Here is a 23,708-nt window from a genome sequence, read left to right on the forward strand (position 1 = left end):
ATCCAGAGTTCTCGCGAGAGCACAAGTTGAATTTGCTCAGCGAGTTACTCCGGTGTTGAGTAATGATGCTCATTAAATATGCCCCTCTATCTGAGCTGCACCAATCACATCGGGTTATCTGATATAGGCGGGCCAGAGGCGAGCTAAACAGATGACGACAGCGCTGTGACGTCGAAGTCATTAGTAAACATTGCAAGATGGCTATGGATGAACACCATTTGTTTGAAACGGCTTTGGCCGCTACAATGAAAGATTTAGACTTTTTCTCTAAAAGAGGAACAGAAGATGGCGCTCGAATCGTTCCTTTGCAAGAAGGGCATTTTTGCTGTTTTGCCGACCGGATACAGTAAGAGTATAATCTACCAGTTAGCTCCGCTGGTAGCTAAGCGTATGGGGCTTGTTGTGATTGGTCGTAGTGTTATCCAATTGCGTGCAGTGAGATTTTCAAATGCATGCTTGGTGCCGCCCCTCGAGCTGGCCGATTTTCATTAGTCGACGCCAGACCATTAATCTTTCAGATTTAGGTCTGGATTTCCAGGCTAATGATCAGAGGCTTTCTCAACAACTTTCTCACTGCTGTTATTTTTGTTTCATCTAAACATCACTCTCAGCAGCGTGGACGGAGTCAATGTTCGTTAACAGTAGGCTAGTCTATATCGCTGCAAAGGTATTTCCACCTTACTTTTACTTCTAAGCAAAGAATGAAAAAGAATTTCGCTGTGAGTTTATCGTGCTACTGAATCACGTTCAGTGTCTCTAGTTAGGCTATGTGTGCATGAGCAATGAGTTGCTGTCCGCAGTTCACTTAGCGGCCACCGGTGTCGCTAATAATAAGGATTTCTGAATTCTACAAAGCCCCTTTAAAGGGATAGTTCACCCAAAAAAGAAAATTCTGTCATCATTCAGCCCTCATGTTGTTCCAAACCTGTATTAATTTCTTTGTTTTATTGAACACAAAAGAAGATATTTAGAAGAGTGTGGGAAACTGAGCTTTTCTAGGGCACTATTGTCTTCCATAGCATTTTTATTCCTACTATGGAAGTCAATGGTGACCCAAAGCGGCCTGGTCACAAACTTTCTTCAAAATATCTTCTTTTGTGCTCACCGGAACAAAGAAATGTATATAGGTATACAGAATTTTCATTTTTGGGTGAACTGAGGCTTTTGTTTCCTCCATGATGTTTTCAGGACAGTTGTATCAGCTTGTCTTTTTGGACCAAAAAAATCTAATTGAATTTTATTGGAAAAATGAAAACCAGAAGAGTGGTAGGCCTTTTAATTTATAATTTAATGATTTAAAAATTAATAGATCAAACAAACAAACAAACAAACAAACCAAAAATGTGCATTATGTTATCGACCCAAATATAAATTTGTAATAGTCCAACCAAATGATTTTCTAGTAGGTTTCAGTGTGAAAAATACACACACTGAATGAGTGCTGATGCTAGTGTTTTGCTGACTTTTCCAGCAGAATGGCTGACACATCTCTCTGTGTGATCTGGCTGACATGCCCACATAACACCTGTAATCAGGGTCTGCCAGCAGTGCCCGGGGGGACATAAAGCAGCGTGGCAATGCCCCGCCGTGACAGCCATCCTTGTTCCCGCTGACAGGTCCGCATGAGGGGCCAAAGCGGCGACAGCACCCGTGTAAATACAGGCAGGAGTCTCTGCCTCGGGGGAGATAGTGTTATCTCCAGCGTCAAGGAGTTCTCCCATCCCTCCTCCACAAAAACCCATTCCCAGACAAGCACACAGCTCCTCGCCCCCGCACCTCCCCTCTCACCCTGCCTACACTGCAACCACGGCACTAACTCACCTCTGTCTTGTCCACAGGGACACAGGAGAATAGAACTCGTGACTTTCTGGTCGCTTGATGTATGTGAGTCTGTATGAATATGTGTCCTTGGCATTGTGGGTCACAGTTCTTTAGGATTACCATCCCTGCTTCTCCCTGACGTTCAAGGAATGTGATTTACTCCACTGATTCAGAAGGGTCCCTGAATATGACCTCCAACAGAAGGAGGCAGAGCCGATGAAATTGACTAATCCCCCCTTTCCTTTTTTCTTTTTCATTAAAAAGAGATTTTAAGTGTGAAAGTATTATTTTTTTTCCCTCAAATGCAGTGGATTTTCACAGATATTCAAGTCAGCTGGATTTTTCAAGGTGGGAGGCACAGCAAGGAAATTAACTCGAAAGAAAGTAAAACACTACTGATTAAAACTCAGCTAACAAAATATGTTATTTTCTTGTTTATGCGAATGTTAATGAAACATTCCATATGATAAATATGAACGTTACTTCTGAATGTTCTTTGAACAATCTGAAACATATCATTTAAAAAATGTCAGATGAATGTCCAGCTAAAATGTTTCAGAAAAAAAACCTCCCATGAACAATGTAAATAATGTTTTTGTGCTGACGTTTTGAGAATATAATCAAAGACCAGATAACTTTGAAAGAACGTATAACTATTAATGTTCCTAGAAGAATGTTTGTTCATAACTTTGAGAGAACCCTGTCAGAATAAGTTCCTGTCCTTCTCTGCAACATGAGCGCGATCGAAACTCCTTTAAAACAAGGGACAATGCAAATGCAAACTATAATCTATACTATAAACTATACTAAACCATTGTCAACATTTGTCAATAATGTATAGATATAGACATACGTACACATGGTAATATACCACTGATTGTCAATTCAGATGTTGTTCAATGCTTGACGTTCTTTCACACCTCATGCTGATGCAGTAAAGGTAAAATAGGAGAGTAAAGAGTAAAGATCAGTAGGCAAACATCTTTGTTGTGAAGCTTTGTTTAAGTGAAACTGACTTCAATTTGAGAAATGCAGGCCAGTCTGGGCATGTTTTTACTGTATTTTCCGTGTCAATAATCAAACCACTCTGACAATAAATCACAAATAGCCACATGAAAAGGGTCATGGATAAGACTGATGCCTGTTTAAGTGTATGTGGTGTGAAAGCAGTTTTTAATTAGACATGTTCAGTAAAATATTTGTAAAAACCAGAATCAAAATACAGTCTGAATACAATAATATCCAGCAAGTGAAGTGTATGGGAAATCATTAGGAAATCTTTACCTTGAAATGGATCGGCTAAATCATAGAGAACACAAACACTGTGTAGTCTGTAAAGTACTACATGTTAACTAAAAACTTTAGCAGTTATATTTATCAAATAATTCTGAGAAATGTATAGATCAATACTAAGGTAAAATTTTCAAGTATCAATGACTGGAAATAAGTTTGAACATAGAGAATGCTTATTGTTTTCATAAATGGCTTTATACTGTTGATCACTAACTTATTTGTATATGGAATTATTAATGAAATTGTTAATTCTAATATGAAAAATGAAAACATGAATGCTAAAGAAACAATGTACGTGTATTATTAATTGTATATGAATAACTCATCACATGTAATATACAAAAATCAATAGCAATAGACTGAAAAAAAAGTTGTACAGATTGATCTTTTTATTCAAGAACAGAATATATTTTGTTTCATGTTGCATGTTTTAGTCCATTTCTCAAAGAATCGATACAAGTACACTTCTAGAACAGTCATTGCCTCGGGAGATTGCCACCCACAATTCATAGTAAATCTTAGACTAATTACATTACATTCTGAAACATTGAAGAGCTTTTGTGGGACAATTTGTACTTTTGTAGAATATCAGCATAAAATAGAGAAAATAAATTATGAGGCTAAGTCACTGGGCAACAGACTGAGCTAATGTTTCAAAGTGCTTGTGCCTTTTTTTCCTCTCTGGAAATAATTTTGCGAAGCACTTTGGCTGGTTGCATCCCTTTTCCCACAAATATGTGATTTATATGTATTTGTATTTTCTGTTAGACTAATATAAAGCATAACATTGCCTAAAATATCAAGTAAACTAAAATGAATATATTAGATTGATTAATCAATACAGGAACAAAATGCCACTATCCTAAATAACTATTTGTCCCACAGCAATATTTAATCATCCAAAAAAAAAAAAAAGATCAAGGGTAATTATAAATGAATCAGAATAGGTTCTTAAAAATGTAAAAGAAGTACAAAGAAACAATTACATATAACCTTCCACATCCTCAGTAATTCATTATGCTAATGTAGCAAAACAAAAGTCAGTAGGTCTTCAGACCAGCAAAGACATGTTCACAGATATGACTCTGCTCTTTCCCAGAGTTGCATCTCAGAGAAGAATCCCTCACAAAGCCCATAGCCATGATCCAGGGAAATTGGGATGACTTGGACTTCCTCTTTAATCTCCCAGGGGTGCTGCTGATGCTGGTGAACCTGATCTGAGAACATTCCCTCATAATATTGCGGATGGACCTGTACTTGCTGCTGGTGCTGTTGGTGAAAGTCCTCCATGTTGCATCCCATCATGCCGTTCGCCTCTAGGTAAGCACAAGCCTGCTCGTCCTCATTGCTGTAAACAGACCCGTGCTGGTTCTGTGAAGATAGCTCCATCTCGCACCCCAGAGAGCTCAGCGCTGTGTTGATATCCAAATCTTCAAACGTGCTGTCGTTCCCACTAAGCACATCGTCGAAAACAGACGCCAGGTCAAAATCTCCTCTCAGTATGTCTGAAGTTTTGATGTCGGTGGTTAACAGAGGGCTTTTGGAGACTCTGGCCAGCTTGCTGCCTCGTTTGGAGAAGACTTGCTTGCGTTTGTTTCCCGGGACAGGTCCTTGGAAGTGGCCCATTCCCATTTGTTGGCCAGTCTGGTTGCACTGAGAGCCGTACGAGGAGCTGGGAGAGGATAACATTTTGCTCTGTCTCTGGGTATTGAAGTTTGTGGCAGGCATTCGCCGCCGTTTGAAAACGCCATTGACAAACATGTCAGCGTACTGTGGGTCGATTTGCCAAAAGCCTCCTTTTCCTGGCTCGTCTTTCTGCCTGGGCACTTTCATGAAGCACTTGTTTAGGGACAAGTTATGGCGGATTGAATTCTGAAAGAAAGGAGAAAAATCAGCATGTTTTTAATATTTATTTATAGGTTTAACAATATATCATGTCACAATATATTGCAATAAAAGAATTGAAACAATCCCTTGTGAAAATGAATCATGGCTTTATTATAGTAAAAGTAGTAACCATGTTTTTGTTTTTTTGGCTAGGTGATTACCATTTGTACAACCACAGTTTTACCACAAATACCATGGTTAAACTATGGTAAGATCAGCAAAACCATGGTTAATTTGTGGTTACCACAGTTTAACTATAATAACCATGTTTTTTCATAATCAATGTGTATCATGGATAGCAACCATATCAATTGTGTATAGTTCACCCAAAAATCAATTTTAGACATTTAATTTAGCATCAGATTTGGTAATGGAACATCAAAATTGGAGGACCAAGCAAGCACCAACTTATTCAAGTCCATTCCTGATGTAATACCAAATTAAATTTTAGCTTTTTGTTAACTGTTTATCATATATCTTAGAAGTAATAATTAAAGAAAAACTACTGTTTTAACTCTGTTGTTAAAAGTATTGAGAGAATATTGCATTGTGAGATCAGTATTGTGATTTGAAACGAATCGTGACATCAGTGACTTGCTACGTATAAATAATTATTCCTAGTTCGTGCTTTTATCCTTTGATAATTATTTCATGTGCACTATAAAACATTATTTTTATGTAAATAAAATTAAGCTGTTTGAATATAGAGCAACATTATGGTTTAGATTAGAATGTAGAACACAAATGCAATAACTTCCAGAGGCAGAAGAAGACAACGCGTAAAAAAGGCTCCTATAAAATCCCATTGTGCAACAGGTAGAGGTGTCCTGTTTCATTGGCTCACTGTGTGTGTGTGTGTGTGTGTGTGTGTGTGTGTGTGTGTGTGTGTGTGTGTGTGTGTGTGTGTGTGTGTGTGTGTGTGTGTGTGTGTGTGTGTGTGTGTGTCAGAGACAAAGGGGGGAGGGGAATATTGTGTGTACAGGAGAAGAAATGCTGTGAATAAGGCTCTCTAGTAATGCAGCACGCCTAAATTCACATGATCATGGCTCCCTTAAGGATCCCTCATTATGGAAGAAGGCCTCAGGAAACCTATGCTTTTGGGTACAGTGGTCTCAGCTTTCATCATTAGTCACCCTTCCTTAACACATCTCAGATGAGTGCACAGGTCTGGCTGTTTGCTATTTGGTTTAATGTTTTGATAGTGCTGTATTGACAGACACCAGCTAATACTGTTAATTTGATTCTCGAACGAATGACTCTTATGAATTGGTCCATTTGGGTGTATTAGACACATACAGCATGTGAGGGACGATTACCAAACGAATGACTTTTGTGAGCTTGTTCTTTTTAGTGAGAATCAGAAAGAGCTGAGTGTATTCTGATTCCCTAACAAATGACTCTTATGAGTCGTTACTTTGTAATGAATCAAAAACCTTGAAATTGAATGAATTGGTCAGAGCAGTTACAGTGGATTAATTCGACTCCCTCACTGAACCGTTATGTTTGATTCCAAAAAAGTTTAAAAAGTAAACACTTCTTTAAAGAGGAGCTATTAAATTACTTTCTGATTTGTTGTCTGTTCAAATCTGAAAATCTTATTTAATAATAGTCTGAATAAGATTATTTCAGATTTTAATACAAAGAATGGCACTCATATAAGCTACTAAAATAATCGTTATGGGACCGTTAAAGGGACAGTTCACCCAAAAATGAAAATTCATTCATCCTTTACTCAGCCTCAATTTGTTCCAAACCTGTATGAGTTTCTTTCCTCTGCTGAACACAAAAGGGAGATATTATGAAGAATGTCAGTAACCAAAGAGTTGATGGACCCCATTGACTTCAATAGTATCCCCCCTCCCCCCTACCCCCCTGAATGTAAGAGGTGCACCTGTTGCACAAAAAAAGAGACAATTTTCTATCTCTCCTGTGAAAATCTAAAGATACTGAATTTCAATGCAGAAAAAAACATCAAGTGATTCTCAAAGATAAATGAACGATCGGTGAAATTACCTGCCAACTTGGCTCCGCGTATCTGTAGTAGCAGAAATTCTCAGTGATCCAGCTGTATATGGCTGACAGGGTGATTTTGGTTTTGTTACTAGCTTGCATTGCCATGCAAATCAGAGTGGCATATGAATAAGGTGGCTTCACGTGGCGGTTTGTTTTATAGTCGATCTCCTCCGAAGGATTTGTTTGCGCCGTTATGTAGTGTCCCGCTTGCTGGTGCGTGTATGAATTCGCCAAACTGCTGCTGGACGTTGTGGGATTCCCAGGTGTTTGTGGCATCCCTGTGGCGGCGGTATCTCCTGCAGGCGGGCTGGAGGGCGAGTCGGTGCCCCCCAGCTGGTTTTTGTGGTAGCAGAGGTGTTGCGGGTGGCAGCCGGAGCTGGGAGTCCTCTCGAAGTTGGCACTGAGGATGGAGAAGTTCTGCAGCCAGTGCAGACTGGTGAGACTGTCGTCAAAGTGAACAGAGCCGCTGACATTGTCCTGGTCCTCCGGATGAAGCATCATCCATCTCTCTTTGAATTTATTCGCCATCTCAGGACTCATTAACACTGGCATAGTGGACGCGACTTTATTTGGTGTTTTCGTAGAAACAGTTCTGTGAAGCACAGACACGTTGCTTGAGAATTCAAAAATAACGGCTGATAAAAACGTAACAGCAAAAAGTGTATATTTTTTTAACGGTATAATCCACCACAGGGTTAGGCCAATTAAATCCCTCAAATGAAATGCCTACCTGCGAAATGAAAACACGTAGACTTCGTCGGTCTGTAGCGGTGAGTGAATAGCCTATCTCTCAGTCCGTTAGATTCCGCCTGTTTGCCTTAGACTTAACGTTAGAGCAACAAGTGCAGCAGATAAACGAACGCATCCACAAAATCGTACATGTCCTGATATCTACTGCGAAAAGCAGCATTTCAATCCCGTCTTAGAAAAAGCCATGTAGGATCAAATTTAGTGTCTCGTAAGCGAATGAATACGATAGAAATGAGATGCGGGCTTTCCACTCCGCCGTTTTGCCTGATTCTTAATAGCCCTTTAAATGTTGACGCCCTCTGATTGGCTGAGACCTCCAGAGTTGAACATGTCATTGTTCCTGCGCGAGGAGTGTATTCAACCACAGATCCGCGCGAAATGTGACAGGTGATCATTTATTTAAATTATAGTAATTTATTAAATCATTGTGATTTTAAATCTTGTGAATTGATAAATGTCTCTCGATTAAAATGTAGCCTCAGTCTGAACTGGTACATTTATAACTGTTTTTGCATTCTATCTACTATTATCGCCTTTATTCTTTTTTTAATCTGTTTGTTTTATCGCGAACTCAATTTTCCTCTTAACATTTCTCCATGCCAGGGGTAAGTCGTTAAAAAGTCGTTGGTTATATTATATACGCGCGCGCCAAAAGTAGTAGAAAGGCGCACAGATGAAAACAGTGACGCGCAACGAAAGGAGCGCGCCACTCATCCCGCCTGAGACCTGCCTTCTCTTCACAAAGTCCAGCTTACATACCACATTGTCATAGAGCCGTTCTCTCAGCACGCCTACACAAAGTTGGGCGCTGTATTTGGGTATAAATACACCTAAAAAACTTTAGGTGTCAGGAGAAACTACACTAAATGCCGTTTCGTCTGACGAATGAGCGAGTGTATTACTAATAGTGAATACACTGCCATCATCTGGCTAAACATGGTCTCTACAATACAATAAGCTTAGCTATTCATCTATCTATCCATCCATCCATCTATTTATCTGCCTAATTAGTAATTAAGCTTTGCTTAATTTTTAATATTTCTTGGATGTAGCTATTGGAATTAGGGTTTGCGCCAGAACAGCAGGATCATGAAAAAACAAACAAAAAAAACAATTTATACCTTAAAATAACCACAATGACTCGTATTAATGCACAACACTTTATGATAAAACGATTTGACTACATACAAATATACATAACTTTTAAAGGTGCCTGACATAGATAAGCAGCAGTGAATTCACTAAAAAGCATCAGATATGTCACTGTAAATGATGGCAGATCCCTCTATAAACTACTCATTAAAGCTTCAAAAAGTGCTACAGCTTCCCACTTTGTATGTTTCAACGGGAGGACGAAGGGACAGCCAACACAGTACTGTAAGGCACAAAACAAATATATAAGATATAGACATACATGATTACTTCAACTGAGTAACTGATCATACTATGCGTCAGTATCAGACTGCAATCTGATGCACTTAGTGTTCATTTGCTGATTACAGAAAACAATAAAAACGTATCAAGTACACAGTCATAAAACACCATGAAGCTGCATACTTCAAGAAAGCTGGGTATCCATTAAAGGAAATTGAACCATTCAAAAGTTTTGTACTCTCACAGCAAAAGCTATGACGGCCCTATAAACGTCTTTTCTTTATAAAGTTTTCTAGAAGCTAGTGCGTTAAACTCCTGTGTAATGTTTCTACTTCACAGAGAAATGTCTCGGACTCTTCAACATAAGACTTTGATAGTGATAAGAAGTAATCGTCTGAATTGGTGTGTTGGATTGGGAACAGATTGAATAGCGTAGAGGAGATAGAGACGGCGGGTTGATGAAACTGGCACAGCAGGGGGCGTTTATGAAGCGAGACGCTCATCTTCCATGCGGAGGGTGCTGGGGAGGCAGAGCAGAGGCTGACTGGAGCTGCTGGTGCTCTGACTCTTCAGGCTTTCTATGGACTCTGATGACCCTGAGGAAGGGTGAAGACAGGAGGCGTGAGAATGAGCAGAGAATCTTTTGGAAACACTTGATTACATTTATTTTTCTCATGAAAACCTTTTGATTTTAAAAGTGCTTACGGTTGAAATTAGTTTTATAGGTACAAATGAGTTCTTTACAACTAATTACAACTGATTTAAAAGGGATGAGTTGGGCCAGATCGTGTAGAATTGTGTTTATAGATGGACACTTAGGGTGTGTTCACACTTGTAGTTCGGTTCTCTTGATCCGGAACAAAAAAGAAACCTAACAGAACCTTAAGATACAAAACAAATAAACGAACAAAAATAAAATGGCTTTTATGATATTTTGCGACAGAACTTAACGTACATCCAAAACAATGCTGTGTGCTGGGCTAAATGTGTCAATGAATGTGCGTACATATGATGGTATTTTTACCAGCTGAGGACTCATAAAGAGGTCAAACCAGCAGTAGGATTTCCTGCAAGAAGATCTGGAGCGAGGAGACGCGGTTCTGATGCCTGTACTGAACTGTGATGGGCAACATTCTGACTATGATGAGAAAAAACAGGTATGTTCGAGCATTCTGTCTTTGGTCCGTGTTCTGTTCATATTTCAGTCGAACCGCTCTAGAGTTTGTTTGAAAATGGACTGAGACCCATCTTTTCAGGGGGCAAATGAACCGCACTAACAGAACAATTGTGGCAAGTGTAAACACACCCTTACAAAACCATGTCTACATAGATCAATATGCTATTTCATGGTTTTATTGAGTCTACTATTATTCTAAAATGTGAAAAAGTAAAGTATGAAAGGTGTGTACAAACTTTTCTAAATGTGACTTATGAATAACTTATGAACTGACTCTTACAAAGTGACTGGTAAAAAAAAAGAAGAAAAAAAAAGGAAAACAACTGTGAATTATTCATTGATGACCTACCAGAGTCAACATTCCTCTACAGCAGTGGACCATGACTCAGACGCTATGTGTATTAAGAGCAAAGCCGAGTTAGAGTAAGAAAGAGAGAGAGTTAAGAGACAGCACAGCATTAGACATGCAGACACACAGTATAAGTACGGAAGCCCGTTTATGCCACATAAAGGGGTAAAGAAATCAAGCTTTGGTAAATCATAATTATGACATGAAAAGTCAAAATTATGAGATATTAAGTAATTGTGAGATTTATGAGATAGAAAGTCTAAATTAATGATATAAAAAGTCAATGATGGCAATTTTTTGTCATAATTGACTGTCAATTTACCTTTCAACTTCAGTAATAATTTCCATTATTTCATAACTTAATTTTAACTTCTCATAATGATGACTTAGTATTTAATGATTTAGATATTTTATTTCATAATTATGACTGTTTATGTTATAGTTATGATTTACTAAAGCTGTTTTTTCCTTATGTGGTAAAAATGGACTTCCATAGCACCAGAGATATTCTCCTTCATTACATGTAAAATTACTAGGGGTATCATGAAAAGTGATGCCTCAAAGGGTTAGTTAACCCAAAAATGTCAGTAATTACTCACCCTCATGTTGTTCCAACCCCGTAAGACTTTTGTTCATCTTCGCAACACAAATTAAGATATTTTTTATGAAATCTGAGAGCTGGCTCACTCCCTCATAGGCTGCTAGGTAATTGCATCTGCCGGCCCAGAAAAATTAGTAAAGACATTGTTAAAATAGTCCAAGTGACTACAGTGGCTCAACCATAAGTTTATCAAGCGACGAGAATACTTTTTGTGTGCGCAAAACCCCCCGAAAATAACAACTTTATTCAACTATTCATTTTCTTCTGTGTGGACCTCGGACGTGAGTTTATGAGAGCACCACGATGCATGAGCGAGAACTGAGAAGATGACACAGATGGGTCTCGATGTAGTGTTTAAAAAGGTTCTAAAGTGTGCATTTCCTGGATGTCCGAATCGTGAGAAACCAACGAGAAAACGTAAAAGTGCCTTATCAATGCCGCAAAAAGAATGGCTTACCTTTCACACTTTCCCATCAAATGATCGTGAGCGTCATCTTCTCAGTCTCGCGCATGCGCCGTGGCGCTCTCGTGAACTCACTCAGAGGTCCACACAGAAGAAAATGAATAGTTGAATAAAGTCTTTTTTTTTTTCTTTTTTTTTTGCGCACAAAAAGTATTCTCATCGCTTGATAAACTTAAGGTTGAGCCACTGTAGTCACTTGGACTAATTTAACGATGTTTTCACTAACTTTTATGGGCCGGCAGAATTAAATTAGATAGAAGTGTATGAAGGAGTGAGCCAACTCTCAGATTTCATAAAAAATATCTTAATTTGTGTTCCAAAGATGAACGAAAGTCTGGAACGGGTTTGGAACAACATTTTTATTTTTGGGTGAACTAACCCTTTAAGAAGGAAATTTCAAAGCATTTATTAACTTAATGTGGCTTAAATGACTACAATTAAATTCAAATACTAAAATAATAAACAAAAATTATTCATTCTTATTGAAAATGCAAACACTGCGTTCCGTTTCAAATAATATTCCATTATGTGGTTAATTACCCCTCCAGTTACATTTGTGTATGAAACATATTTTTCAACATTTTATTTTATATTAAACTTACCAAATAGAACTGATAACATTTCAGATTTCATGATTTTACATCAAGAATCACAAATAGTCAGAGGAAATATTTACACCCCTATTGAGTACATCTTAAAATCCCTCTGTGGTGAAAATCAAGTTTTTAATGTTTTTTATATGTCTATGTGGTGTTTTAATGTGCTTTAAGACAAACCATGTGCAAATTCATAAGCCAACCCCACTGCGGAGTATTTTCTGTTTAAAACTGCAGTGATCTACAGCGGGGGAAATAATTATTTGATCCCCTGCTGATTTTGTAAGTTCGCCCACTTAAAAAGAAATGAAGGGTCTATAATTTTTATGGTAGGTTTATTTTAACGGATAGAGACAAAATAATCAACCAAAAAAATACAGAAAAACACATTATATAAAGGTTGTAAATCGATTAGCATTTGATTGAGTAAAATAAGTATTTGATCTCCAAGCAACCAGCAAGAATTCTGCCTCCCACAGATTGGTTATGTACCCATGTGGAACACAGATTAGCCCTGTCACTTTAAGAAAGTACTCCTAATGTCCTAATGTCAGTGGACACCTGTCCACAGAATCTGTATCTTCCATTCCAACCTCTCCACCACCTTGTTCAACACCAAAGAGCTGTCAAACGTCAGGGACCAGATTGTAGATCTTCACAAGGCTGGAATGGGCTACAAGACCATCAGCAAGAAGCTTGGAGAGAAGGAGACTTGTTGGTGTGATTATTCGGAAATGGAAGAAATACTAAATGAAAAATCAATCGCCCTCGTAGCGTCTGTAGCTCCATGCAAGATCTCACCTCATGAGGTAAGGATGATCATGAGAAAGGTGAGGGATCAGCCCAGAACTACACAGGAAGAGCTTGTTAATGCTGGTCCCCCTGCACATGTACAAGCCCGTCTGAAGTTTGCAATGAACATCTAATGATTCAGAGAAGGCTTGGGAGAAAGTGATGTGGTCAGATGAGACCAAAATCAAGCTCTTTGGAATCAACTCAACTCGTCATGTTTGGAGGAAGAGAAATGCTGACTATGACCCCAAGAACACCATCCCTACAGTCAAGCACGGAGGTGGAAACATTATGCTCTGGGGCTGTTTCTCTGCTAAAGGTACAGGAAGACTTCACTGTATTGAGGGGCTGATAGATGGGGCCATGTACTGTCAAATCTTGGACGAGAACCTCCTTCCCTCGGCCAGAACACTGAAGATGGGTCGTGGATGGGTCTTCCAGCATGACAATGACCCAGAACATACCACCAAGACAACAAAGGAGTGGCTCAAGAAGAAACACATTAAGGTAATAGAGTGGCCTAGCCAGTCTCCAGACCTTAATCCTATAGAAAATCTGTGGAGGGAACCGAAACTTTGAGTTGCCAAGCGACAGCCAAGAAACCTTAAGGATTTTAGAGAGTATCTGTAAATCTGTAAACAAGTACTAAGGCATGTTTTGCTTGGGGATTAAATACTTATTTCACTCACTGAAATTCAAATCAATTTATAACCTTGTTTTTTTTATTTTTGGTTGATATTCTGTCTCTATCCATTAAAATAAACCTACCATAAAAATTATAGACCCTTCATTTCTTTGAAAGTGGGCGAACTTACAAAATCAGCAGGGGATCAAATAATTATTTCCCCCATATGAATCTCTGAGCTGCTGTGAATGAGTGGAGGCGGGGCTAATTAGCATATTCATGGTTCCGTGTATATTAAATGAAGCAAGGGTGTAAAGTTACATTTAAGCTATCTTAAGGCATGAAGAATTTTTTTTTACAGGAAAAAAACTTTTAAATATGTCATTTTGGTGATTATAGATGAGTTTTAAGGGATAAAGTTATTGACTACAGGAGAACTTTAAGTAATTCACTTGAGAATTTGCTAGTGTGTAGAAGGCAAGTAGATACTGTAAGAGAACAGTAAAAATGCATTTCAAGAGATGCTTTACTGGGTAAAAATTGCTGGGCAAAGCAGCAGCAATAATAGAGAAGGTTCACACAGCACAGCATTAGTTCTGCCAAGCATGCTAAAAAAACCTGCTTCTCCAACTTTGCTCTTTTGTATTTTCTCAAAGTCAACACTACAAGGGTTTATCAGAGCATGAAAGTGGACAAGGAACTATTCCTATAATATGAGTTTTGGATTGTGGAGTACGGAGTATGTGTTAGTGGCTCACCAGTAGTGTTGCACGGTGTACCGATACTTCAAAAGTATCGCGATACTCGGAAATTAAAAACGTCACGATACCTAAATTTATCAGTATCGATACTTAAATTTTTTTTTGAAAAAACGCCTCCCTATGGACGTCTGTGTTTTTTTCCTGACGCACGCCGCAAAGAACCTGCCGCTGTCAGTGTCATGTGACAAAACACTACAGCGAGATGGCTGCATGTGCGAGCACAAGTGGTCCACGACTCGTAGAAAAAGATGACGCGAGGAGTGACATATGGAAGTACGTTGCCTACCTTACTCTGTTGCACGGTGCACCGATACTTCAAAAGTAAATAGGAAATGAAAAACGTCACGATTCCTTAATTTATTAGTATCATACTTCTAAGAATGACCACGTTCCAGATTTGTAAGGCCGGCGACACACTGTCTGCGTGTCGTGTCCGTTTTTATTTCGGCTCCCATGTTAACTGCCTGCGTGACACACGCGTCTGGGCGCAGCTCGAGACGCGCGGAAAACGCGTGTATGCTATAAATAGAACCGACGCCTATTCTTCACGCGACACGCAAGCCTGTTGGAAGCGTTTCCAGGCAAAATAGAATAGGAAAAGATGTTTCTATGTCATTTTGACACGAATACATATTAATAAATGACATTTTGATGTTTGAAAGTTTTGACAAATACAATATAAATGTAATTTAAAAAAATATTATCGATTTTCAAATATTGCACCTCTCAATACAGAACGAATTATTCTGTAGCCTATTGTTGTCTTTGCTGCTATATATTTATGTTTAACATGAAGTATAGGCCTTCCACAACTCTCTCCCCACATGTCAAATATATCACCAATGAGGCTTATCATATGTTAGCCTACCAATATTAAACATTGTTTAATATAATCGCTGTTCATATTTTTATTCAAAGTTCAGAATCAAGATAAAGCTCTTATGTTTCTTATGATAAATGAGATAATGCTGCTAAATTTATCTTTTTTTTTTTCCTTGAATGTCATTGCTCTAATTTATTTTTTATATTTCATATTTCATATTTTGTTCAAATGTTTAATATATCTGCTGTTCATATGTTCATTTATTAGTGTGTTATATGATTAGAATGTTGTCCCGGTTTTAAAATAAAGCACAGCAGTGATATTTGAGAGTGTTTCTCCCTTTTCAGGAAAAGTATCGAAAAAGTATCGAAATCGCAATACTTGACTTGGTATCGGTATCGAAACAATAATTTTGGTATCGTGACAACACTACTCACCAGGCAGGGCCAGATCTGCTGAGGGGTCACTTTCTGTCCGGCTCAGGCTGCTGCGCTCACTGTGGCAGTCCTGTAGAATTTCACTCACAGACACCCCCAGTGATCTGCTGTCTGAACCTGCCAGCATGACATGATTAACATGGTTTCTTCTCCAACACCAAAGCCTGACAAGCCTCAGTCAGAATGTTCATATTATATATTTTATATCATACAGTATAATAATATATTTTATTTGCATTGCCGCATTACCGTTGCCCATGTTATTTGAGGGCTTGCAGTACTGACATGAAATGCTTCATTTTAATATAGATTTGCACATCGAGTTTGCTTACCTGAATTTGGGAAACCAGGATTGGTGGACACACCCTCTGCTGTGGCCTTTTAGGAAATAAAATAAATGAGCAGTTTTTATAGGTTATGGGAAATGATATACTAACACAACACTAGTTTGCATTTCTTTATCAGTCACAAGCCACCAGTTAAATAAAACCAACAGATCTATGCAAAACTAATCCATGATCAGCATTCCATGATCAGCTCATTGAAGTCACACACATACGCAACAAATGTTTACAGGAAATACATTTTTAAAGAAACTATTGTACAGTGTTGTCGTCACAGACCCTCACATAGGTCATTTTAATACCAAGAGTGTGAAAACTATGTTCGTAAAATATAGTAGTTCCTCTTTGCCATTCCTATTGAATAAAAGCCATTAGCTCAATGGCTTACACTTTATTTTAAGGTGACGTTGTTATAGTGTAATTACAAAGCACTGAGTAATATTAATTAACTACATGTACATACTGTAGGGTTACAATAGGGTTAGGGCTTGGTTTAGGGTTAGTTGCTTACTATACATTAGTACATGTAACGCGTAACTACTGTACGTCACCTTAAAATAAAGTGTTACCATTTACTGGCTTGTCAGAGGGCATCATTTAACAAATGCAGGTAAGGAAGTGATAGTGTCTGACCTCAGTGGGACTGAGACTGCAAGGCAGAACAGACTGAGGCTGGGTATCAGAGAGTTCTGACATTCTCTCCTCATCTTCCTCCTCCTGTATGGGGGACGAGGGAGAACGTGTAGACCTGGAAACATCACACATACAGTATCACTAGAAAAAAACAAACATTACTTGAGCATTTTCAGAGAGTATTTTCACAATAGTGACTTACCCGTCTGGTGACTTGCTACCTTTTCCCTTCATTGATGCGGGATCTGCGTTTTGCTGTCGCCCAGTCAGGTTGAGGGGATCTCCCATCTCCCCCGAAAATTGGATCTCCTCATAGAGAGGTGCTGATGGGATTGAAGGGGACATGGGTTGCACCCCGTTCAGGGCTTCAAGCAGGGAGATGGGCTCGTAGCCGGGAGGGATGTTGTCGGCATTCTGAGATTCAATAAGAAAGTAAACTTCAGACATATTTCCATATATAATTAAAAGGATTTAGTGCTTTTATTTATTTAAGAGTGAAGTTTGTCAAGTGGCAACATTAACCTCACCTACCAGCTTGGGGTCAGTAAGTTTTTTATTTTATTTAAGAAATTAATACTTTTATTATATAAATTGTACATTAAATAAGTTGATCAATAGTGACAGTAAAGACATTTTTATTTTATTTTTATTTCAAATTAATGCTGTTGTACTTTCTATTCATCAAAGAATCCTGAAAAAACACAAAAATATTAAGCAGCACAAATGTTTTCAACACTGATAACTGTTTTTTGAGCACCAAATCAGCATATTAGAATGATTTCTGAAGGATCATGTGACTGAAGACTGGAGTGATTATGCTGAAAATTCAATGTTGCCATCAGTAATAAATTACATTTGAAAAATATATTAAAACAGTAAACAGTTATTTTAAATTATAATAACATTTCACAATATAACTGTTTTTCCTGTATTTCTGATCAAATAAATGCAGACCGGGTGAGCATAAGAGACTTCTTTTAAAAAACATTTTACAAAAATCGTACAGACCCCAAACATTTGAACGGTGGTTTAAGTGTCGCCATATGCCAAGAAAATGGAAACCAAATTTGTCCAATATACTGGTTTATGTGCCACTGAAACCTAAAACACCTGTACTGGAGTCAAATGCGAAGCAAAATTCCAGTGAACAAAATCAATACTTCTGTAGCAACGCAGTTAAAATGGATCCATCAAGTATTAATAATTTGAGTACAGGATGAAATATGATTGTGAATTTTACCGAATGCTCAGTATGGTCAGAGCTCTGGGACTGCACTGGGCTAAAGGAAACTGGGGAAAGAGCGGCGGCTGTTTTCTTCCTCACGGCTCGGATCTGGAGCAGGGCTCTGAATGCTGGACAGCAGAAAGGAAGATCATGTGGAGGGGGAAAAGGACACAAATGCAGTGTGCATAAACAAACACAGGTGCTGCATCTTCACATAGACATGCTTAAGTGTTACCGGATTCATTTGGCTACAAAAAGGGGGTAAATATTTGCACAGCTGGTCTTACTGTTAAAGCAAAATCAGTGCACATTCTCTCAGTGCAGAAGTTCTATAGAGCAGCAACATTCTTTACACAAGTACACAAAAGCTTGGCCAAGTCACAGCAGTCCTGTTATATATAGTTTCTTATTAGCATGTTTCTGCTTAAATTATATAGCAAGGATATGTGTTATTTCTTACTTTTCCTCACTCTATAACTTCACATAAGAAAACCTAATAATCATTATTACATGACAACCCCAGCAGATGGCACTGTTCTTCTACAGTCACATGATCTGCACTGCATGCGAGATCAATTATGCACTAGGGACTGACTATTCATCTCTAAAACGAACAATGAAAAGGGGAATAAAGGCAAAATGGTAAATCATTCCATATCAGATTAAAAAAATAATCACTCAGCCTTTTATCTTTATGGCCATACCCACTTTAAAGGTTCGACTCATTTAGTGGAACAAATCTGAATAATAATGGGGGAACAATAAAGGAAGCTCAGGCATTGATTAATGAGCACTTACGCAGTCTGCAGATAGGGCAGTTGTTGGCCTGGTAACGCAGTGTGTCAGCACAGGCATTGCACAGACACAGGTGCCTGCAAGGGAGAATCAGTGTGTCACGCAGGTCTGATAAACAAACCACACACTCACTGCTGTTGTCACTGTTCTCGTCCTCTGTGGACTGAAGAGAGGAGACAAAGAAAACATAGTAAAATAGTACATGAAATCCGACACAGGAAATGGCAGGATGGATATTGTATTACCAGGAACCAGTCAGGCACATCATCTCATTTGCCCTAAATTCTCTGGCGTAGAGACATGATTTACCTTTGTCTCCAGATTGTTCCGGTTTTCAATGCCGTAAATCTCCTGCAGCAGATAACTCACACGGTCCACCTAAGAGATGAGCATGCGATTCGCAAGTGAAATGCAGATTATTGGCTGGGGAAACACCACATCACCGATCAAAATGATCATTATCTTTTTCATGAAGTGACATGGCCTGATTACTGCTTCCACATATGTGGCGTGGATAAGAATGAATGAGGAAATGAATTAAAGCTTTCAATCTGTCTGCTTAATGAGGGATCCAATTAAAAACCACAATCATACAGCCACAAACACAGACATATTGGAAAGTGAGATTGTTCTGTTGCTACAAGGCACAAATATCACACCCTTACATTTAATAATTAGAAAAATGAGCTGCCAAAATACTTACGATTTGCTTCTGTTTCAAAGGCTTCACTGAGAAACTGCCATCAACATGCTGTAAATGAGGGAATACATATAGTATTAGTATAATAAAAACAACAGAACAAGCTGGCAAGGAAAAAAAAAAGAGAGAAAAAAAAGTTGTGCACCAAGAGAGTGAGAGATCAAAATGAACCTTTTATCTTATCTTATTGGGAGATGGCTAATTAAGAAATCTGTGCATATTTCCATAAATAATATTAGTACTGTTCGAAAATATTTGTTTTTATTATTACCTTAGACAACATTTAACATCACATTTACATCAGCAACGTGATTAAAATTAAGCAAAGTTGAATCAAATCTATTCGAATGAAGTTAATAGTTCATAAAAGTTTATAGTTCTTAAATCTGTGAAGACAGATTAATGCACTACTTTTAAACAGCTCTTCATATTTTAGTCTGACTATGCTGTGTTAATAAAAATGTCTGAAACTTTGTATGATGTACTATGGGAACTTTTGTTCTATGCAATAAATCTAAATAAATTATGTTGATTCAGTCTACTTTTATTTTCTACTTTGGCTACAAAGCATTTTCCAAGGTTCCACAACTCCTTTTGATCAATTAACTTTTGACCATGACTTTCAAGATTTTATAAATTTACATGACTTTTTCCAGGCCTGAAGAAGAATCACAATTTTAAAATTCCATGAGTCCAGGGTTGAGATTCATGAATCTCAAACTGACTCCATAAAAGTCTGCCTGGTTAATGACTTGCTCAATATTATAAAACATGACCGAATGCTTGCGAGCTTTCAGACCAGCTGACATTCTTGAGCAGAAAACAAATCCCAAGAAATACACACCCTTTCAAAAGCTGCCAAAAGAACATGTGCATGCCCGGTAACATCTGTAACAGAAAATAAAATGAGAGACAACAGTGAGTTATGATATTACATAATTATAACTGATTTTATTTTATGATCAACATTTTTCACCAACCATCTCCATCATCCACTATTGCTTGGATCACCAAAGGGAAAACGCCTTTGTCCAGATCAAAGTTCAGCTACAGATAAATATGAATGTTTAATTCTAAAAATTCATGACACACCTAACTATTCACAAATGTTTTGTTTGTTTTTTAAACATAGTTCTTTTAAAATCAATACAGCAGAAAGGCCTTGATGAGATGGTACTGATGCAAATGAGTCTCTACAAAAACAGTCACCTCTTCAGGCTTCCATTTGGTGAAATCAATCTTGAAGGATGGCAGACAAAATTGCTGATTAATCCCTCTCTTATAATGGACCGTCTCAGACACCATTGAAGGGCTCTTGGGGCTGTATCTTTAAAAAGAAAATTGTAGTGATTATCACCAACCAGTCTGAACATAACTGAGGGTATCAGGTACTAGTAATGTACATTTCAAACATGGTGACCAATGTAAAAACGCTTAACCCTTATGTTGTTTTCAGAGATGAGAGACCCGGAGATGATTTTATTTTTCCCGAAAATGTTGATGTGATCGCATTGGATTAAAATGTACTGACTTCGCTCACACAGAGTATAACTACTTCCCAAAATGTTTGGATTATTTTTATTTTTGCTGATTTTGCTACCATGTACACACACACACACACACACACACACACACACACACACACACACACACACGTTCATGTACACAAACAATTTTGAGTGTTACAGGCTTTTTTTCACAGAGATTAACTTTATCCTCAGATCAATGAAGCCTGCAATCAATCAGTTTCAAAAATAAATAGAAAACATATTCTTATTGAAAGAAAATAAGTGGACAAAACGATTAAATGCAATATTTGGTGATAATATAGCATAATGAGCGACTTACAAGCAATTTTTAAAAGGCTGGTCATTTTTGGCCAAAGGTGTTAACAGCGTATGGGTTAATCTTTTGTATTTAGACCAAGGAGAAAAAGATTGGTCAAAAGATTTTGAATTTAGACCAAGTGCCACTGTTTTCAAGAAAGCTGCTGTCTAGATGCCAATGGGTTATGTTTCTTTGGGATCAAATGGCTTAAATGGGACTTTAAAGCAACTGAGGCTATCAATCACAAGACACTCAAGTTTCTACATATCATCAAATTTTTTTTCCCTGTAAGAAATTCACTTAGCTACAAAAGTGAGCACAACAGACTCGCTGATTTAGCATCATTCTGCAGAAACTTTACACATTTGTACTACTCAGTGGAAACTTACATTGCCATCCCATTGGCAAACTCCTCAAAGGCTTGACAGTATAATGTAATAGCCACTCTGGCATCAGTATCAAAGCAGAATTCCACACTGTAAAGGACCTTGGGATCGCCTGTGTCCTCTGGTGTGCTGTCAGAATCATCCTTATACCTGCAAAATTAGAAAAGCAAAAGTTTGTTGTCACAGCTCTCTTATTTCAGCAAATAGTCTAAATTGTGACATCATCAGCAACCCCTTCGAGCCATGACTATATTCACAATAAACCTGACAAGACGTAAAGAATCCTTCCTGATGTTCACCAAACTCCTCAGCGTCTTGACAGGCTCATGTGGTGCTGGCGTCACATAGGGAAACTGGAAAATAGGACAAAAACCTATGTGTGAGGATGACAAGGTGTCGGACTCTTGAAAGTTTTGAGGCGGAGGTTTCATTTGGTCACCTGCACAGGTCTGTTGCCGAGGAAATTCAAATCCATATTTTCCCCAAAAAGATATCCCTCTGGATGGGGTGTGTCAAACTTTTCTCCACCCATGAAAAAATGACTGGTGAAATAATTTCCTGCAATAAAGACATTAAGGAGATTATTATCTAGGATGGATGTGGCCACTAGAGAGAGTTGACATTAAATTAAATTAGTATATTCTCTCTACACACTAATATTGAGTGATATATAGTGATATATATATTCTCATAATAGTCAAACACTGCCAAAGTAGATTTCAAAAGCAGAAAACATGAGACATACAGTAGGCTAAATAACAGATTTTGAAGATGTAAAAGTACAAAATGTAACAAACATAAAGAATAGGTAACGGTCTATGAGTGACAACAAGAATAGTAAGATACAAACCATATTACACTTTGTAATGCAGATAACGTCTGTTAACATTTTACTTAAGTGACATTTTACCTGATTTTGGGGGATATCTGTACGCTGAATTGGCTTGAATATCGATGTCTTCAACTCCAGCAATCCTTCGACTCAGTATTGAACCCATGTTTAAGTGTAAATGGCTGTTGACGACTGATATATGTAGATAAAAGAAGGTTTATTTGGACAGTTAGCTGGAAACCGTTTGCTCCCTCCGCTATGAAAACATTCCCATCTCTGGCGATAAAAAGAGCTGCGAACAAAAGATATCAACTTCCGTATTTACGTTCTAGCTCTTCTGATAAATCAGACTGACTTATGTAAAATATGTTAACTCGCAAGTAGACGTCAAATTATCGACGTTTCAACGGTGAACAAAATAAAAACAAAAACAAGACTATAGGAAAAAACTGTCTTGAGAAGAACCCATATTCTCGCGAGATGGGATTTTCCTGAGAGCAAAGGATATTGGGATATGTTGTACCTGTCTACCGTCCATCGTAGTCTCAGCCTGGTCTAAGCTGACTTAACAGAAGATATGCACGCCACAAAAGAAACATTAATTCGACACTAATGCCCTTTTAATTTACTGTTAAGTAACTTACATACACTGAGTTATGTTTTTGATTCACGTGATAGTTTTTAAATTCAAATGCCAGTGCTGCAAATAATTTCGCCTTTTGTCTAAAATCTCATTTTATAACACCTAAATGGATATGGAGAGAGCACGATTGAATTTGTATATATTTTGTTTATTCTGTATTTGTGTTAAAGATGCGAGTTTTTTTTTTTTTTTTTTTTTTTTTGTCAAAGCATAATGTTGTCAAACGGCCACGCACTGTTATTAAAAGTAAAAGCAACGTCATGTAAAAGTTGTCGTCATATGCTTACTATTAACAGTACAAAGGACTGTGCCCAAGTACATCAGATAGTCTTCTATAAAGATGCAAGTGATTTAATTGGTGTTGGAAGATTTATTTACCTTATTTGGGAAAGTAGTGGCATAGCTCGAATGGGAATTGGACGGGAGCGACCGTCATTCATAAATTCTGCCTTCTAGAACTTAACAAACAAAGCGTTGCATGCCGGGATATGGAGTTTTGGTGTTTAAAGAGCAACTTAAACACGCACTATTATCCTGGTCGTGTAGTTCATATATGCTTTT

The 23,708-nt window shown here is 37.9% G+C and overlaps 2 protein-coding genes across 4 annotated transcripts; both read right to left on the minus strand.

Annotated features, from left to right (window-relative positions):
• Nucleotides 1-3,485: 3,485 nt before the first annotated feature.
• Nucleotides 3,486-8,017, minus strand: foxj1b (forkhead box J1b). Of its 2 annotated transcripts, XM_082152821.1 has the most exons (3): nt 7,745-8,017; nt 7,015-7,606; nt 3,486-4,986 (listed from the first exon to the last, which is right to left on the minus strand). In XM_082152821.1, the coding sequence occupies exons 2-3, from the start codon at nt 7,564-7,566 to the stop codon at nt 4,186-4,188; spliced, it is 1,353 nt and encodes a 450-aa protein (XP_082008947.1). In that variant the 5' UTR covers nt 7,567-7,606; nt 7,745-8,017; the 3' UTR covers nt 3,486-4,185. The 2 variants fall into 2 exon arrangements, with proteins under 2 accessions (XP_082008947.1, XP_082008946.1); XM_082152820.1 differs by having other exon boundaries at nt 7,015-8,017.
• Nucleotides 8,018-8,910: 893 nt separating this feature from the next.
• Nucleotides 8,911-23,004, minus strand: mgrn1a (mahogunin, ring finger 1a). 2 transcript variants are annotated; one of them, XM_082152768.1, is made up of 17 exons: nt 22,583-23,004; nt 22,112-22,230; nt 21,937-22,025; nt 21,676-21,822; nt 20,669-20,786; nt 20,440-20,506; nt 20,304-20,347; nt 19,463-19,510; nt 19,069-19,137; nt 18,763-18,922; nt 17,980-18,092; nt 16,942-17,153; nt 16,740-16,854; nt 16,095-16,140; nt 15,763-15,879; nt 10,665-10,707; nt 8,911-9,734 (listed from the first exon to the last, which is right to left on the minus strand). In XM_082152768.1, the coding sequence occupies exons 1-16, from the start codon at nt 22,668-22,670 to the stop codon at nt 10,670-10,672; spliced, it is 1,590 nt and encodes a 529-aa protein (XP_082008894.1). In that variant the 5' UTR covers nt 22,671-23,004; the 3' UTR covers nt 8,911-9,734; nt 10,665-10,669. The 2 variants fall into 2 exon arrangements, with proteins under 2 accessions (XP_082008894.1, XP_082008893.1); XM_082152767.1 differs by lacking the exon at nt 10,665-10,707 and having other exon boundaries at nt 22,583-23,002.
• Between the last annotated feature and the right edge of the window lie 704 nt (nt 23,005-23,708).

This window comes from Leuciscus leuciscus (assembly GCF_965113295.1).
Source record: "Leuciscus leuciscus genome assembly, chromosome: 21".
Lineage (NCBI taxonomy): Eukaryota > Metazoa > Chordata > Actinopteri > Cypriniformes > Leuciscidae > Leuciscus > Leuciscus leuciscus.